Source organism: Neopsephotus bourkii, unplaced genomic scaffold (genome assembly GCF_033783945.1).
Source record: "Neopsephotus bourkii isolate Nb327-2 ecotype Australia unplaced genomic scaffold, CSIRO-AGI_Nbou_v1 NB_1128, whole genome shotgun sequence".
Taxonomy (NCBI): domain Eukaryota; kingdom Metazoa; phylum Chordata; class Aves; order Psittaciformes; family Psittacidae; genus Neopsephotus; species Neopsephotus bourkii.
Window position 1 is genome coordinate 440,409 of NW_026901614.1, and position 17,416 is coordinate 457,824.

At 43.9% G+C, this 17,416-nt stretch overlaps 2 protein-coding genes across 7 annotated transcripts in view; one reads left to right on the top strand and one right to left on the bottom strand.

The window, feature by feature from the left end:
- Positions 1–5,834, bottom strand: part of GOLGB1 (golgin B1) — a 45,506-nt gene extending 39,672 nt beyond the window's left edge. The window contains exons 1-4 of one of the 5 annotated variants that reach the window (XM_061362574.1): positions 5,714–5,834; positions 3,347–3,464; positions 2,593–2,745; positions 1,849–2,001 (exon numbers count right to left, since the gene is read on the bottom strand). In XM_061362574.1, coding sequence (XP_061218558.1) covers positions 1,849–2,001; positions 2,593–2,745; positions 3,347–3,457 — 417 coding nt within the window. In that variant the 5' untranslated portion in view covers positions 3,458–3,464; positions 5,714–5,834. Of the gene's footprint in view, positions 1–1,848; positions 2,002–2,592; positions 2,746–3,346; positions 3,753–5,380; positions 5,539–5,713 lie in introns of those variants that run through there. The other 4 variants (XM_061362575.1, XM_061362578.1, XM_061362577.1 and 1 more) reach the window with 4 other exon arrangements.
- A 1,281-nt stretch (positions 5,835–7,115) lies between these two features.
- Positions 7,116–16,133, top strand: LOC133217264 (guanylyl cyclase-activating protein 1-like). 2 transcript variants are annotated; one of them, XM_061362581.1, is made up of 5 exons: positions 8,872–8,919; positions 9,352–9,734; positions 11,864–12,013; positions 14,302–14,392; positions 15,425–16,133. In XM_061362581.1, the coding sequence occupies exons 2-5, from the start codon at positions 9,534–9,536 to the stop codon at positions 15,550–15,552; spliced, it is 570 nt and encodes a 189-aa protein (XP_061218565.1). In that variant the 5' UTR covers positions 8,872–8,919; positions 9,352–9,533; the 3' UTR covers positions 15,553–16,133. The 2 variants fall into 2 exon arrangements, with proteins under 2 accessions (XP_061218566.1, XP_061218565.1); XM_061362582.1 differs by lacking the exon at positions 9,352–9,734 and having other exon boundaries at positions 7,116–8,919.
- Positions 16,134–17,416: the final 1,283 nt, after the last annotated feature.

The following is a 17,416-nucleotide window of genomic DNA, read 5'->3' on the forward strand; positions in this document are numbered from 1 at the left end:
AGCTGGTATTTTGATTCTCAAAATCAGGCAGTCAAATATCTCATTGGTACTGTTACATTCTGGGCTTTTAACACAGAGCCTTTCCCTGGGGCCCCCCATCATGAAGAGGGGAAAATAAGCCCTTTGCTGTATTTATCCCTCCTGATTTCCAAAGGAATCACTAATGTTTAACACCTCAGCACAACACACAATCCTAACCTGAATTTCTCCTCTTCAAGTGACAGATATCTGTCTACAAAATAACACCATTACTCAAGACGGCATCTACAGGAGAAGTAATTATAAATAACTAAAGGAATGTGTAGCTTCTCAGGAGGTCTAACCTCACAAGAAAGTACTTGGAAAGTGCTTTCTGGGTCAAATACATAACATTGAAGATAACTGCTGTAACATCACTTGTCTTAAGTGATGTGCTAACCCAAAACCAGTAAGGCTTTGGTCCACACCATTTCCACGCCTCATTCCTCTAATTAGAAGGCCATTCATTGTATTCAATGACTAATTCACACCCATTCTTCACCTGCAAGTACTGTCCTTTCACTTTAACAGTTCTCCCAAGTTCTTGGTGTTTACCTTCCTCATACTACTGTAGAAATTATGTTTCCTCTCCTCCTTGGGTTATCTAAACAGCCACGCTATTTTGAGTGTCTAGTAAAAGCAGGTACTAAGATGATAGGAGAATGGAAAGTCTTTTGCTGCTCTCAGAATTTCTCTTTCCTAATTCCAAGTGTACAGAACTCCACACCAGACCTTGCTACGCTTAGTACAACAGCTGGAAGGGTAACTTTGCCTTACATCAGAAAAAAAAAAATAAAATAAAATTAGTAGGCCTCTTTAAAAACCACATTACACTCACTAACTGATAAGTTTTTCCTCCTTTTCCTTATTCTACTGATAAATTTGAATTTTGAAGCAAGAACACTCATTAGTCCATAGCAGCAAGTCTACATAAAGTAATGTAACAGCACACAGGTCTGCAAATGCTATATATGCATAAGCTAAACAAAGCCTGTGCACTGGCACAGGTTGCCCAAGGATGTTGTGAATGTCCCCATCCCTGGCAGCATTCTTGAACAGGGCTTGGAGCAACCTGGCCTAGCGGAAGGTCTCCCTGCCTGTGGCAGGAGGTTGGAACTGGATGATCTTAAGGCCCTTTCCAACCCAAACCATTCTGTGACTGCAAATATCACTTGATGTCCTGCAAGCTGTTTAGACTTTTATTACTTATCCCTTGCCTAGTATTACTAACTTTAAAGAAAACTATGTGGTCAGCAGAACAATTTCAGGTTTTAAAAAATCACCAGCAAGAATGGGAGCAATAGCTTCTTTTATGTCTTGATATAGAACATTTTCCCCTCATTTTTTACCTAGCTGTACACAATTATGACTTGTTAACCATAAAACTTTGTGGTGGCATAGAAGCTACATGGCTGGAAATCAGGTTTTTTCTATTAGAGTTACTGCCTTTGACTTTTAATGGCCTCCTTACCTCCTTGTTCCTGAATTCCAGCCAACTTTCCCTCTCCTTTGTTTTACTCGCATGTCAGGTAACATTCTGAAACTTACAGCTCACACAGGCAACTTCTGCAGGGAAGAACTTGGCTACAACAGATTACTGAAGATACGCAAAGTGAAACTAGCCCATACCCTTGAGGAGATCAGATTGTGTATTCCAAGGGCATCTGCAGTACAAGAAAGCTGGACAGACCGGCTTCCTACAACACAGACATGCTTGCTAACAATGTCCTGCTAACAAGACAAGACCTGCTAGCTCACTGGGACCTAAAATGCAGGGTGGCACCAGATTAGTAGATGCTAATATCTTTTAAGTAGCCATGTTCTCCCAACCTTGGGACACACTTGCTCTTCTGGTAAGGTCTGTGCAGGCACCAGTGATCCTTTCTCTGTCAGCTCCTCAATGCGTTTGTTCAGAGAGGCCAGTTTGGCTTTGGCCTGAAGTTTAAGCTTCATCAGCTTAGCATCTGCAGCTTCTCGTTCTTCCTGGAAAAGAAGGATACAAACTGACTGCACTTAAAATGCCAGTGCTTTCACCCTGAAAGCATCACTTGGAGAGGTTACATAATTTGTCTGTCTGCTGTTCTTTGCCCAAACCTGCCTTCAGTAACAGTGCTACCTAAAACACATCCAGGAAACATGTCATGCCTCAGGATATTCAATATTTATCCTTGGTTACATGCCAAAAAAACACTGGACTATTGGGTGACTACAACACAGAATACACTGTCTCAAACACTCTGAAGTGGGTAAAGAAAAATCTCACAAAAAGATTAGTACTTATGGCGAGACACCAGAAAACTGCAGGGGCCTTGAGGAGCTCGGAGATAAAATGCTACATAACTTGGACATAACTTATCTCTCCTAGGAGGAATTACCTCTAACCAATACAAACAGAAGCTATCCTACATCTCTTGGCTTACGGTCCATTCTTTGTATTCTAGTAATTCTCTGGAATTGATGCATTTAGTAGTGAAGGTCTCAAATGTTCAAAAGAAAGCAGACACTAGCTTACAAAAAAAGCTGAAGCAGCATTTTTTACTCTTGCTCCCAGGTCCCCAGTGAAAGAAATGATACCTTAAGTACAGTTTCTTTTTGCTGGAGCAGGGTATCCTTTTCTCGGACCAAATCCTTCAGCTGAACAACCAGTTTTTCTGTTTGGGCCAGGCGCTCCAAGAGCTCCTCAGGTGCCTCCTCCATGCTTCCTGCTTCTGGTTCTACAGCTTGTACCTGAAACAGTGAAATAAGAGGAAAAAAAAAAGCTTCAAAAGTCCAAAAGGGCAACATACAGGCCAAGCCTTTCACTGTCAGGCATTCATTCAGAGCTCTCCTTTACACTACATACAGTCATTGGTACTCTTAAAAAAAATAATGAAGATCTTTCTTCACCCCAATTCCAGTTTGTTTTCCAGGATTACCTTGACATATGGAAATTAAGGGGACAACCAAGCATGACAGATTTGGTGGCTTTTATGATGGGGTTGTGACACAGGCAGATAATGAAAAACTGACTGATGTTTATCTACCCGGACTACCCGGACTTGTGCAAGGCATTTGACACTACCCTGCATGACATCCTTGTCTCTAAATTGGAGAGAGATGGATTTGATGGATGGACCACTTGGTAGATAAGGAATTAGTTGTATGGTCACACTCAAAAAGAGCTAAGGTCAATTGCTGACTTAAGGGGTCAGGAATCTAAGAGAACAGCTTAGTCTAGTGCTCAGCAATGAAGAAGTAGGAAACAATTCTCACTGCAGTCAAATAATTCACACGCCCCAACCTATCTCTCAGTAAGATCTGAAAGTCTTTATATAAACATTATACTTACAGAGACAGAGGATTCAGTAACTGAATCTCCAGCTTCAGTAACTGCGTCTCTATCATCGCCTGACAGCTCTTGTAAAACAGTACTTGCTAAACCTGACAAACGGCTCAGCATCTTTAGCCTAAAGCAAAACAAAGCATCAGAATACAGTTACAGAGACAAAACTGCTAAGAAGAAAAGCATCACCCGATTTAGGAATGATAGAACCAACAGATGAATTACTGAAGTGGTATTAGAAATATAGTAGAATCTACACATCTGCAGACATCCACTGTAACCAGAAATATGTGTGGAGCTCAGCACATATCTGCATGCTACAAGCATTACCATTTCAAGCACGCATACATGGACTATGCAAAGATTCCCTGGTCTCTGTCCAGGCTGGCTACATTAATCCGATATTGAACTCAAGCTAATATGCCTTACATGGCTTGGCTCACAACTGGCCTCCTTAAAATGCAAACAGAGAAACTAAGGCCTGTCTGCACCTATTTGCACATGGCATGGCCTGTTTCCTTTCACATGCAAATAGGTGCAGACAGGCCCGAGTTCCTCTATTTGCATTTCGAGGTGAACTGAACACAAGGGATGTGAAAGGGAATTAAAAGTGATTCTACAATTATATAAACAACAACAGGTACCCCAGGGAAAACACAGGCCCACTGCTAAATTGACACAATCCTGAACAATGTGCTCTAGGTAACCCTGCTTGAGCAGCAAGGTTGGACTAGATGAGCCCTGGTGATCTGTTCCTACCTCAACCATTCTGTGATTTCATAAACGTGACAGTGGACCTGACCACAGAAAAAGCTGATGTACTCACTGCCTCCTTTCCTCAGCTTTCTGTGGCAAGACCAGACTTTAGGAATCCCGGTCCACTGACACTTGATGGGAAGTTTGGAGAAAAGAAGATCCTGGTCCTGGAACAGGCTGCCCAAAGTGGTGGCAAATGCTCTATCCCTGGCAGTTCTCAAGGCCAGGCTGGTCAGAGCCGTGGGTGACATGATCTAGTGCGAGGCATCCTGCTCATGGCAGGGGGTTGGAACTGGATGATGTTAAGATCCTTTCCAACCCAAACCATTCTATGATTCTATGAACTAGCATAATGTAGCTCTAAACACTGTCCCAAACCCAACAAGCCACACATAATGTGGCAGCTGTCTTACATATTAACATCAAGGACTTGTGGCAGGAATACCTTGAAGCTTGCACTTCATATTTACTTCTGAATTTGTAGCAGGAAAGCATTATACAATGCTGGCCTATTTCCTCATAAACAGGAGTAGACAAACACAAAAGGTTATTCTGTGTTCCACTGCCTCCCCCAAATAAAGTAAACAGTACAGCTGTCAGAGGCAGGACTATTGCTCTTCCAGGATCATACTGGCTTTGGTATGGATTTCCATTCTGTAATGAATAGCAGAACACAAAAGCCCTACACTATATTTATTATGTAAGCCATTACAGCTTGTATCCTGTCTGTAGTTTAAAATAGTGTTTTACTCAGCATTCTTGTTGTGAGACTTTACTTTGAACACTGGGGCTACCAGTGGTGTTCTAGAAGAGGCTACTTTACTCTGATATATAATTCTCCTTCCAACCCAAACAGCCTAAGTCCATTACTAGTCACAGGGCAACCTGCATATGAGCAGTAAGCACTGCATAAATCCATGTATTCTACCTCTAGGTTTCAGCCATAGGGAAGACAGACTTGACGGTGGCTTTCCCTAATTTATTCTAAATTTATGCTACATAAGTCTAACTCCTTGCATTTCATTTCTTTTTAAGACAACCACACATTGAAGGCGTTGCTGCTTTACACCAGCCCTGGACCAAACCTCCTGCAGCGTGCAGAAGTGCTCAGAAAGGGACAAGGATCCAAGCAGAGCAACAGATCATGACTACCGCAGTCACCTGGTGACAGGCCTCAGAAGCCAGCAACAACCCTTCACCAAGGGAAGGGGTGATATGGCTACATGAACATTTGGATGCCCACCAATCACGCAGATATACCGAGAGCTTAGTTGTGCGCAATACCCCTGGCCAGCCTCACAAACCAGAAGCGTTTCCAAGTCTGGGTCCACTGCCGGTTACCGCTGGGCACCACACTCAGACCGTCGGCGAAAGGCAGAGCTATCGCAGCGCTGGCACCAACGCAGTGGGGCAGGGCCGGGCCGCACCGCACCAGGTAGCCCAAGAGCGAGAGAGGACACTAGCCCGCCCGCTGCTCCGCACCAGCCGGACCCCAAGAAGCTGCCAACCAGCCCCCCTGCTCCTTGGCCCTTGCATGCCGGCAGGAGAGCCCCAAAGCTGCACGGCGTAAGAGGCCCAGTCAGGGACCACCGACGAGAGCAGTACGACAGCGCCTACCCCGCGAACCGCACACAGCGGAGGTACAACACCGAGCAGGGAACCACTGACCTGCCGACAGAGCCCACCCCGCGAGCCGCACACAGGCAGCGGGGAATCACCGGCCTGCAGACATCGCGGGCCGCCACCCGCAGCGACAGCTCCGCCACTCTAACACAACTCCGCCCCCACCCAGCTCAGCACCGGAACACGTCTCAGCCGCTTCCGCCTCCCAGCGGGCCAGCCAATCAGCTGCGAAGACACGGAGATAGACGTAACCATCAGCTAATTGAGGCGGAGCCACCGCCTTGGCGCCATGGTTATCCTCCAACATGGCACAAAGTCACCAATCCCGAGCAAGTTTCTGGGACACGCCCAAAAACAAGGAAACATCCAATCAGGAAGGCGGTCTGGGGCATGGCTGGGGACGTGGCAGTGATAGGGTCCGGTGGCGCTGGTGTGGGCCGGGCGGGCAGGGGCAGGTAGGGGCAGTCGGGCCCAGCCCTTGCTGGGGTAGGAGGGCCGCAGACCGTATCGTATTGCTTAAAGCCCCATCAGCGTGGCTCTGAATGGCTCCAGCGATGTCCAGGCTAAATCTACCCGCTGCCAGCTTAAAACTGGTGCCCTTTCTCCAGGCACTACAGGCCCTGGTAAAAAGACTGTCTTTCGTCTGCGTCCCATTTATATATTGAAAGGCTGCAGAAGGTATCCCTGAAGCCTCTCTCTGGGCTAAACAGCCCCAACTCTTTCAGTGTTTATTCACAGGAGATGTGTTCCAGCCCTCTGACCACTTCCATTGCCTCATTGGACCTGCTCTAACCTCATAACAGAGGTACATTGCAACCATATTCCAATACTTAAAGGGGTTGCAAACACCTAGAGAGGGGCTTTGGACAAGGGCCTGTAGGGACAGGACAAGGGGAATGGCTTTAACCTGCCCGAGGGGAGACTGAGATGAGCTCTTAGGGTGCTGAGGCGCTGGCACAGGGTGCCCAGAGAAGCTGTGGCTGTTTCATCCCTGGCAGTGTTCAAGGCCAGGTTGGATAGGGCTTGGAACACCCTGCCTTCGTGGAAGGTGTCCCTGTCTGTGGCAAGTGGGGTGGAGCTGGATGAGCTTAAAGGCCCTCCCAACCCAAACCAATCTGGGATTCTATGATTCTAACAGGCACACATGTTTATTCTACTGGACAAGGGTGGACACAACACTTCAGGTGGGGTATCACCAGGGCAGAGTAGAGGGTTGAGGTCTTCATTGACCCGTGGTTACCTCTTACGATGTAGCCCAGCACACAGGGGGGGTTCTGGGTTCAAGTGCACATGCAAGGTCATGGGGAGCTTCTCCTCACCCAACACCCCAAGTCCTTCTCTTTGGGGCTGCTCCATTCCAGTCTCCCCCAGCCTGTGTTTGTGCTTGGGATTGCTCCAACCCATGTGCAGGACCTTGCCCTTGCTGAACTCCATGAGGTTCACACAGTCCCACCTCTTTGGCCTGTCCAGGTCCCTGTGGATCACATCCCTGCCCTCCATTGTGTCACCCGCACCACACAGCTCGGTGTCATCTCAGACTTGATGAGGGTGTTCGATTCCATTGTCCGTGTCACCGACAAAGACGCTGAACAGTGTTGGTCCCAGTGCTGACCCCTGAGGAACACCACTCATAACTGATCTCCATGTGGACATCGAGCCATTGACCACAACTCACTGAGTGTGATCATCCAACCAATTCCTTATCCACTGACTGGTCCATCCATCAAATCCATGTCTCTCCAATTTAGAGAAAAGGATGTCATATTGCCAGGGAAGAAGCTGCTAAATAATATCTCTCAACAGTGTGGAACAGTGTCAAACTTTGCACAGATGCAGGCAGATGACATCAGTCATTCTTCACTTATCTATTCACTTCAGTATGACCAACACTGTCACAGAAAGGCACCAAATTTGTCAGGCAGTTTGCCTTTAGTGAAGCTATGTTGGCTGTTACCAGTCACCTCCTTATTGTTCATGTGCCTGAGCATATTTTTCCAGGAGGATCTGCTCATGAAGACTTTACGAAGTGTGAGCAGCACAAGCATTTTCCCATGCTTGTTCATCCCCAAACCACCTAGATCCATCCCTTTCCCTGTCTTTGGTTCCTCCCATAAACCTCCCATTATAACTCGTGCAATCCCCAAATGCTCTTTCCCTGCACTCAGCAAAGTTTACCATACTTCTAGGTAGTAACCCCACTCAGCCTGTAAGGCATTCTGACAACTTCTCCCATTGCCTCATTGTGATAGGATCACCTCCAGGCCCACAGGGCTGATGGCTCCCCTGTGGCAGCCTTAGAAGGAGCTAGAACAGAGGCTTCATTTCTTCTACTGGGTTATTTGGTTCCCCAGCTTGTGATTGTCTCTTTTTGCTCCTTCATGTTTGTGCAAATGAGACCTGTATGGGTTGATTGCACTTCTCTGTGGTTCTGGGATTAGTCAGGTCAGGGCATTATTTGGGTTTCCCCACCTGCCATTGTCCCTTTGTGTATGTAAAGATAAGCTTTTTTGCCCATAGCCTAACATTATGATCAGCTGCTTCTGTAACACTTTCTGGTCCTATATACTAAGTTATCCAACATTTCTATTTGAGAAAAGAGACTCTCAAATCCAGTTAGAGGAGATTTTTACTTTGCCTCAAATCCCACATATGGTAGATTTTTCCTCTTACCTTCATGTATAATTATACCAAGGTTAAAAATAGAGTAGTGTACCAGTATAGCTCCTGAAGCCGGTGTCTGATTAACTTTCTCACCCTTTCTGATTTGGCTCCTGAAATAGCAGGGATTTGCTAGATTATCTCGCATCTCCTTTCCATTCTAAGAAGACAGTATCATTGAAACTTTCAGGTTTGTAAATTGTCCTCTAAGCAGATTATAGTTAGATCCCCCACTTAACTGACACTAATGTCAAACGTGGACAGGAGCAGACAGGCAGTGCTGTGAGAGCAACAGGAGGAAGAGGATCATTCCTGTAGCATCGTTTTTCTGATCACGGATACATATGGGGAACAACAGCAGCTCCACAGTGGATGATCTACAGGCTGTCGAGATCCACCACTGGTACAAAAAGTTCATGATGGAGTGTCCTTCTGGACAGTTGACAGAGCATGAATTTAAACAATTTTTTGGGCTTCGAGGGCTGGATCCAGAGGCCAATGAGTACATTGAGCAGATGTTCCGCACATTTGATATGAATAAGGTGAGTTCTCCTGCAAGGAGATTAGCTGCCACATGCTGCTTAGAAGTGAACCAGCTCCTGCACTTTTAGAGTCCTTCATTTTCTCTTACAAACATTAGTGTGGAAAGCTACTGAGGGATACTAACATAAAGTTAGCTAAATGCAAGGAGCAAATGAATGTGTATAATAATGACATAGATAACATGACCACAGGTAATAACACGTTATTATCTAGCCACCTTGTGCAAATTTGGCCTTGAATTTTGAGAATTTCTTATTGTGTATTAATTGACTTGGTCTTATTTGACGAGCAAAATACTAACAAAAGGAGATTTCATTATTATTCTTACATGTTCTTATTACTCGAAAATGCATCTGTATTAGGTAGTAGAGACTACAGGAATAAAAAACAATAGAAATCATTATTACATTCACAGAAAATTTAACTTCCAGGTATTTAGGATCTGAAATTCACACTGCAGACAGACTGGGCAGATGATCAATGTGGCTCTCCTCAGTGCTAGGACGTATAGCAGGTAGCAGGAACTAGGAAGTAGGTAGTACTCCTCACTGTGACAGGCAACCACTGGCTGTTTTTAAGGTAAGAACCAGTAGCCCCCATAATTCCTTTAAGCATGCAATGGCCCTCGTTTTTGCCTGTTTTTATCCATATATACTCAAGCCTATGCTTGAAGGCCTCTAACCTCAATAACAGAGAAATTTGGTTTTATGGCAGCCCTGATAATTCAGCTTTGCCTCTGCTCCAAGGTTCTGAAATGGCTGGAGCAAATGTCTGTGAATCAGGGAGGAGCATGTCACAGAGACACATGAAACAGGTGGGAAATCACAGGGTCAGTTTTGAAGAAGGAAAGCCCAGGGACTGAGCAAAGAACATTGGTTTGGACAACATGTGAGAAGGCATAAGGTGTTAAGGAATTCTAAGGAATATTACAAAATTCTTAGAGCAGGCAGGCTTCATTAGGGTAGCTGAGACCTTGTGGTGCATGTAATGACTGGAAATGACTGCACATCTCAAAGAATATCCTTTCTAATCATGAAGTTCTCTGGGCCCTGGATGATGATAGTGATGAGAAACAGTTTAATAGACTAAGCCAATGCATTTAGAGTTCTTGTACAAGTCTTTCCTTTTACTTCTGCCATTTCTTGGGATATTTAAGGACTTCAAAATTTGCTCAAGGATGTTACACATCCCAAAGTTCTCCTGTAAGCCCCATGTTATGCAGTAAGCAATATCTTAAAAAGACTCTCAGATTCAAATTTGGTCACAGAAAGATATCTTCTAAATAAAGTGATAGTGATCTCAAGGGGAACGAAGTAAGATTGTGACAGCTAGTGGAGATGGATATACATCAGTTAATCTTAGCCTGTAACAGCCACTTAATCTAATCTCCTTTCATAAACAAGGGCAAGGAACAACAGCACCCAGAGGAAGAGCCACTCTGTTGTAATACAGATGATGATGGATGGAATCATCTGCTCCCTGGACCCTCAGATGCTGAGGACCAAAAGGACAAATTTTCAATAGAGTTATTTTAAAAATTGTACTCATGCCCTTCTTGTCATCTTTGGAGCTGTTTTTGTTTTCCTTGACTTTGCTCAATGAAGTTAGGAAAAACTCACATAAGGGGAATACTACAGTGATCCTGGATGAGTATTTGAAAATGTCATGATGCTTGCTGTGAAGCAGCAGTGCTCTGCTAGCCCACCTGCAGTGGCTATTTATTTATATTGATTCTGGAAAGGCACCTGACTTTGTTTAAATACCTCAGTAAACAAAAGCTTCATTTTTATGCTCTGTAATTTGTTGAAGTAATTATTCAGAATCTTTAACAGAAATACTTTTTGTTGTTTCTTTTTAACCACTTCAAATTTTAGTCAGTGTTAAGTCTAGGGATTATGAACCTTTACTGTCTGGCATTTTTCTTCCAGAGGAACCAAGAGATTTTTAAGTTTCTTTGTAGATTCAAGAAACCAAATTTTTAAAAACCTAAATACAAAAAAATTTCTCCAGCTGTCTAATCGTGTTCTGTGTATTTTAGAAAATATCTTCAGTCACTTATTTTTTTCTAGAGAATGGAGATAAGATCTACGGCTCACTGAAATAGCAGTAGTTTCCCACGGTGACAAAGCAGACTAGTACACAAAGCCTAAGGCAGAATTACCTTCCACTTTTCTTGCAGCCAGGGCTCTGGATCAGTTTTCTCTCCCAGTAGGCCATAGGCAGTCAGCTTTGGTGGGCAGAGAGGGGTTGTTCACACTGACCTTGAGAAGCTCCCCACGACACAGCTTCAGTGTGTGCTTGAGCCCAGAACCCCCCCATGTGCTGGTCTGCACCCCCAGAGCATAAGCAGCAGCTCAAGGAGGGGATCCTGCCCCTCTTCTGTGCTCTGGGGAGACCCCCCTGCAGTCCTGATCCAGCTCTGGGGCAGCAGCACAAGAGGGACGTGGAGCTGTTGGAGCAAGTCCAGAGGAGGCCATGGAGATGCTGCGAGGGCTGGAGCAGCTCTGCTCTGGAGCCAGGCTGAGAGAGCTGGGCTGGGGCAGCCTGGAGAAGAGAAGGCTCCTGAAGGGGAGACCTTAGACCAGCTCCAGTGCCTAAAGGGGCTACAGGAAACCTGGAGAGGGGCTTTGGACAAGGGCCTGTAGGGACAGGACAAAGGGAATGGCTTTAACCTGCCAGAAGAGAGGTTGAGATGAGCTCTTAGGCAGAAGCTCTTCCCTCTGAGGGTGCTGAGGCACTGGCACAAGGTGCCCAGAGAAGCTGTGGCTGTCTCATCCCTGGCAATGTTCAAGGCCAGGTTGGATGGGGCTTGGAACAACCTAGTCAATTTTGGTTTTCTTTTTCTTTCAGCTGTGAATCTAGAGAGCAAAAAGGTAAAACAGCATCAGAGCAGCAAGTTCCTCAGTTTGTTCCTGTCACAGTTTGGTTTCCATTTTCCCGCAGGATGGATATATTGACTTCATGGAATATGTGGCTGCCCTCAGCCTTGTTCTCCGTGGGAAGATGGAGCAGAAATTGCGGTGGTATTTCAAGCTGTATGATGTAGATGGCAACGGCTGCATTGATCGACATGAATTGCTCAACATCATTAAAGTGAGTCTGCAGGGATCTGTGTTCTTTTCTCTTTCCTTAAAGACAAATTTCACCATGCATGTAAGACTTCTGCTTTGCTATTCCCCATATGGATGATCCTGGATGAGAACTTCTTTAACAGCATTCTTTCTTTTTAGCAAAATTCCCCACAGTCTCAGAGTCCACCACAGCACACGTTCCAGCATAGCGAAGCCCATACATTTTTTTAGCTGCCTAGGACCTAAATTGCACTTTCCAAGATTTCAGACTCCGTGACTGTCAGTTGTGGTCTCTGCAACGTGTTCTTCATATCTCCTTTTCCCCATGCAAATCATAGTTGGAGTGTTACTCCCAGGTAGCTTCTTAGAACCAGCTCCTGAATGCCAATGTAAGAAAACATTTCTGACTCTGGCAAATAGTTTGAAGAAGAATGACTGTCATTTAAAAAACAACAACAAAAAAAGAAGTATACAAATAACTATTGTGGAAGATGTTGGAATTACAGGCATAAAGATGACCTTATGAGTATCTCAGAATGAATTATCTGTAGATACTGTAAAGCTGAAAAGATGCAGGAAAGAGCCAATGACCATAAATAATTCATATTTCTGAATTAGTAAGTCAGAAAATTGATTTGATAAAGATTTGAAGCCTGTGTTGTCACAAATAAAACCACTAAAAATATGTTAACAATGAATTCTCATCTGGGTATGAATTTTAGTGCTAGGTATGGAGAGACCAAACCAAATTAAAAATATATAGCCTCCTACCAATAACTTCCAATAGAAATAAACAGACATCACAGTGAAGCAAGAAATATTAACTGTTTAACACAGAGCTCTTGAAAAACAAGCCCTGTGTGTGATAACTGGTGGCGATTATCCTGGGTTCAGCAGTAACAGTTATTTTTCTCCTTCTTAGTAGTTGGTGCAGAGCTGTGGTTTTGGCTTTAGTCTGAGAACAGTGCTGAGAACGCACCAATGTTTCAGTTGTTGCTAAGTAATGTTTACTCCAATCAAGGAATTTTCCAGTCTCATGCTCTGTCAGTGAAGACGGCATGGGAAGCTGGGAGGAAGCAGAGACAGGACACCTGACCCAAACTAGCCAAAGGGGTATTCCAAACCACAGCATGTTGTGCCCAGTTTAGAAACTGGGGGGAGTCACCCACAAGGCTCAGATCGCTGCTGGGGCTGGGCCGGGTATTGGTGGGTGGGTACTGAGCAATTGCATTGGGATCACTTGTGGTTATTGTTTCCGTTTCCTTTTCCCCTTTTAGTTTTATATTCTCTCCCCTTGTTATTTCCCTTATCATTATTATTAGTGGTGGTAGCAGTAGAGATTTGTGTTATACCTTAGTTACTGGACTGCTCTTATCTCAACCCATGGGACTTGCATTCTTTCAATTCCTCTCCCCATCCCTCCACAAGTGGGGTGAGGGAGGGGAGGGAAAAAAGTGCGGAGTGAGCAAGTGGCTGCGTGATTCTGAGTTACCGGCTGGGCTTAAACCATAACAGCAATGAATTTACTGCCCTTTGAGTTTTGTGCAGTTCAGTGTCTTTTTTGGCAGACTTAGCAAGCTGCTAAGGTGATTTAGTAAAACAGCATTTGAAAAAGAACGAAGAATCCACATATCAGAAGGTAAAAACTAGAAAATTAGTAGTCTTAGAATCAATGTGAAGGCTCTGGAATCGCATATTTCATGCACATCCTTAAACAAAGAAAAAAAAAGGCATAGAAAGATAACCCTTCACGATATGGTTATGAATAAGATGAATTCCAGTAAACAGTAATGAATAATGATTAACCTTTGTTTACTGAAAATTAATTTCCAGTGAGCTTCAGGGAGAAACATGACATACACGAAGCAGTATATAAATGGAAATAGGAAAAGCAAGAATAGAAATAAATGATCACAGCATATAACAAAGGAATTTCATAATGTCAAATGGAAAGGGTGTTTGACAGTGTTTATGGGCCTTGGTGGACCATAGGGTCGTAGAAAGTGAATCAAGTAGGTGGATCCTGATTCTGCCATTTCTGCAGTGCTTAACTGCTACCTAAGCAGATTTAGGGTGATCCTCTGGGTTTCCCTGCTCATGGGAACCATGCTCCCTTTGCACCTTTCAGTGCCAACTGTAAGGCCTGAATATTTCTGCTGTGTTTGCCTATGATACTGGTTCATTTGTCTGGGGAAGGTACCAGGCATAACTGCCTTGTTCTGAATCAATGCTGGCAGGCTGCAGTGGAATCTCTCTCATTTTTTGGGAGCCATTAAGCAGCTTCCTGTTATTCTTGCTCTTTTCTTTCAGGCTATTCGAGCTATTAATGGTGGTGACCATGAAACTAGTGCAGAAGAGTTCACCAACCGAGTCTTCAACAAAATTGATGTGAATGGAGATGGTAAAGGCCTTGTCTACATCATCCGACAGTCTCTGTGCTACAGAGAGACATCCATGTCTTCCTTTCTTGATTGAACTTTATGCCTCCTCATTTTATATTTGTGTGTTATATGAATTCTCATCCAGGAATGCTTACTTCATGAATTTTGTGAAGCATTCTTTCCTTGCATCATACATAATCAGTATGACAGGTTTTTTTCCCCACACAAAGTCTCAGCTGTGTTCTGTCCACATGAGTTTGGTAGTGGGGTTTTGGAGCAGATTTGCTTGGTTTGTGTTTGTTTTTTTCTTTTTTCCTTTTCTTATGTTGCTGTGTAGCTGATGTCAGAGGTAGAAGTGGGAAATATCAACAGATGTCCCAAACTGCTCCTAAATATTTCAGCAGCAGGGAATGGAAGAACTGGAATTTAATGAAGTTCACAGTTTCTTCACTGGGTCTGCTATAGGCAGTACAGCAAGCACATGAAGCACTGTGATCCAGTCAGTCAAAAGCTGGTCAATGCCACTGTAGTTGCTATTTGTCCCTGAGACATACATGCTACTTCATGTGCTTATTATCTTCTGACATGCCCTTTTGTTATTCCAGAAGAACTCTGCCAAGCTGCTTCCCTGCACAGGGACTTTTGGACCTAGGACAGAAAACCTATTTCTGCCTGCCACAGCTCCCTTCTGTCACTTCTTTTAAACATGATAACCAGCAAGTATGGGGTAGGTTAGGGCCTTGACAGGTTAGGCCAAAAAGGAAGCAACTAATACAGCCTTATTTACAGGATGATCCCACTATGATCCCACTCTAGCTATGCACTTCCTCTATTCTTTCTTACGTAACCTTTCCCTGATGTGGGGAAAGGAAGGAAAGGAAGCTGGAGTAGCCTGGATATTGGGGAAGTTTCATACGAACTTAAAAAAGACTCTCTGAGGCCTTTTGGTGCTTTAGAACACTCTGTGTATAGTAAGTGGTCTCTAAAGTTAGATTACCATACTCCTTGTGGATTGACATGATTGTAATTTCCTCTGTCTGTGCCTGACACAGGTGAACTTTCTCTGGAAGAATTTGTGGAGGGAGCAAGGAAGGATGACGAGTTCATGGAGGTTATGATGAAAAGTTTGGACCTGTCACACATTGTGGCCATGATCAACAACCGTCGTCATAGTGTATAAACCAAGCTGTGTGCAAACACTCTGCCAATAGCCAGAAGGATGTACATATACCAGGAAGGAGACACAGCATTTTTTAAAACAAAAAAATTTCCATAAACGTGCATATGGAACTGCGAACAGAAAGATACTGTTGTATTTGTGTATCTGAGTGCCTGTTCCTGTACAAATATTGAAACTCAGCCACATACATGCAGGACAGGTTCAGAAAAAAATGGATTTGCATGGCAGTGCTTGACTTGACCTCCTAAAATTTAAAGGCCAAGTTTCAAGTCATGTTCTGTGTCCCTGACTGTCAAGTGGCAATGGACTAAAAGTAACACTTAAGTTTATGAAGACCACTGTCAGAACTGGATGATGGAATGTGGAGAATTTCTGATGTGTACAAAGAAGAGCATCAAACTGTTATCAATATAAAGAACTATCAAAAGAATGTAACTTCCACTGTTCTTGTCATTGTATTAGATCATAAACACCAGTATGTTTGTCCATACAGCATTTGCCTGGATTTGGTAGTCTCTACAGAAATAGCTTTATTCATAAGTTCTCAGAACCAAAATAAAAACCAGTCTGACAACAACAAATCTGTTCCTAGCTGCACTGTCAGTAATGCTGTTTGCAGCTTTCTGGATCAAAGAGCTCTTTACCAAACAAATCAACAGTTTAGGAACAGCTTCTGTAACTGGATAAAATACACTACTCTGTTTCCCAAAGCAGAAAAATTACCTGAAAAATGAACTATTTTTTACAGTAGTTGTCTTCCTTCTCTCCTCTCATACAACTGAATAAATGAAGTATGTGAAGTTATTCTTAATATTGTTGCTTCACACATCTTTTATTGTTTTTTCTTTTTATACTTGGGGAGAAAACCCAAGAAGCAAAAGAAACAACTCAGTGAGGTGACTTTGTGACTACTGAAGCTGATACTTTAGATCAGCATGCCACAAGTGACTCTGTGTCTTTGTACATGATGGGAAGAGCAATGTAGCATAATAGAAACTGAGCAAACTCTGTCCTGTTCACTAACAGGAGTAAGGTCACAATCACAAAGTCCTTTGAATCTGGAGAGAGAATCAGAAGTTAAGAGGAATTCAGGAGAAGTTCAGCAGAGTACCTGTGCCAGTTGGGCATGTTTCTGCTGTGCAGGGGAACTTGCAGACCAGTAACAAGAAGGCTTGAGAGTGGATTTAATCTTGCTTATATTTAACCTTCTGTGATGGCCTATGTATACCAAAGTGTCTAGGCTTTTCTCTAAGTCACAGGAGATTTAGTCAGTATTGTGACTAGAGTGAGTGATCACATTTAGAGTAGGTAATAACATTTTGTCAGGTGGGCTTATACCCCATGTCCTACTGTTAATGTTCATGTCTGCAGTTGTAGAGCTTCTGAGAGGACTCACAACCTGGGTATTGCAAATATCGCTCATTTTGCCAGGGGATTATTATGAGTATGTGCTGTTGGACTCTGTTGTTCCTTTGGACTGATTGTTGTGGTTTAAACACAGCCGGTAACTCAGCACCAGCAGCCGCTCGATGGATGGGGAGGAGAATCGGAAGAATATAAATCCCACGGGTGGAGGTAAGAACAGTTTAATAACTAAAGTACACTGTAATACTACTACTAATGATAAGGGAAATAACAAGGGAAGAAAGTATAAGACCAAAAAGGAGAAAGAGAAAAAACAGCACTAACCAGCAGTGATGCCCAATACAATCATTCAGCACCCACTGATACCCAGCCTGGGCCAAGCAATGATCAGCCCCTTCTGGGTAATTCCCCCAACTTTCTATCCCAAGCATGATGTGCTGTGGTATGGAATACCCCTTTGGCTAGTTCAGCTCAGGTGTCCTGTCTCTGCTCCCTCCTA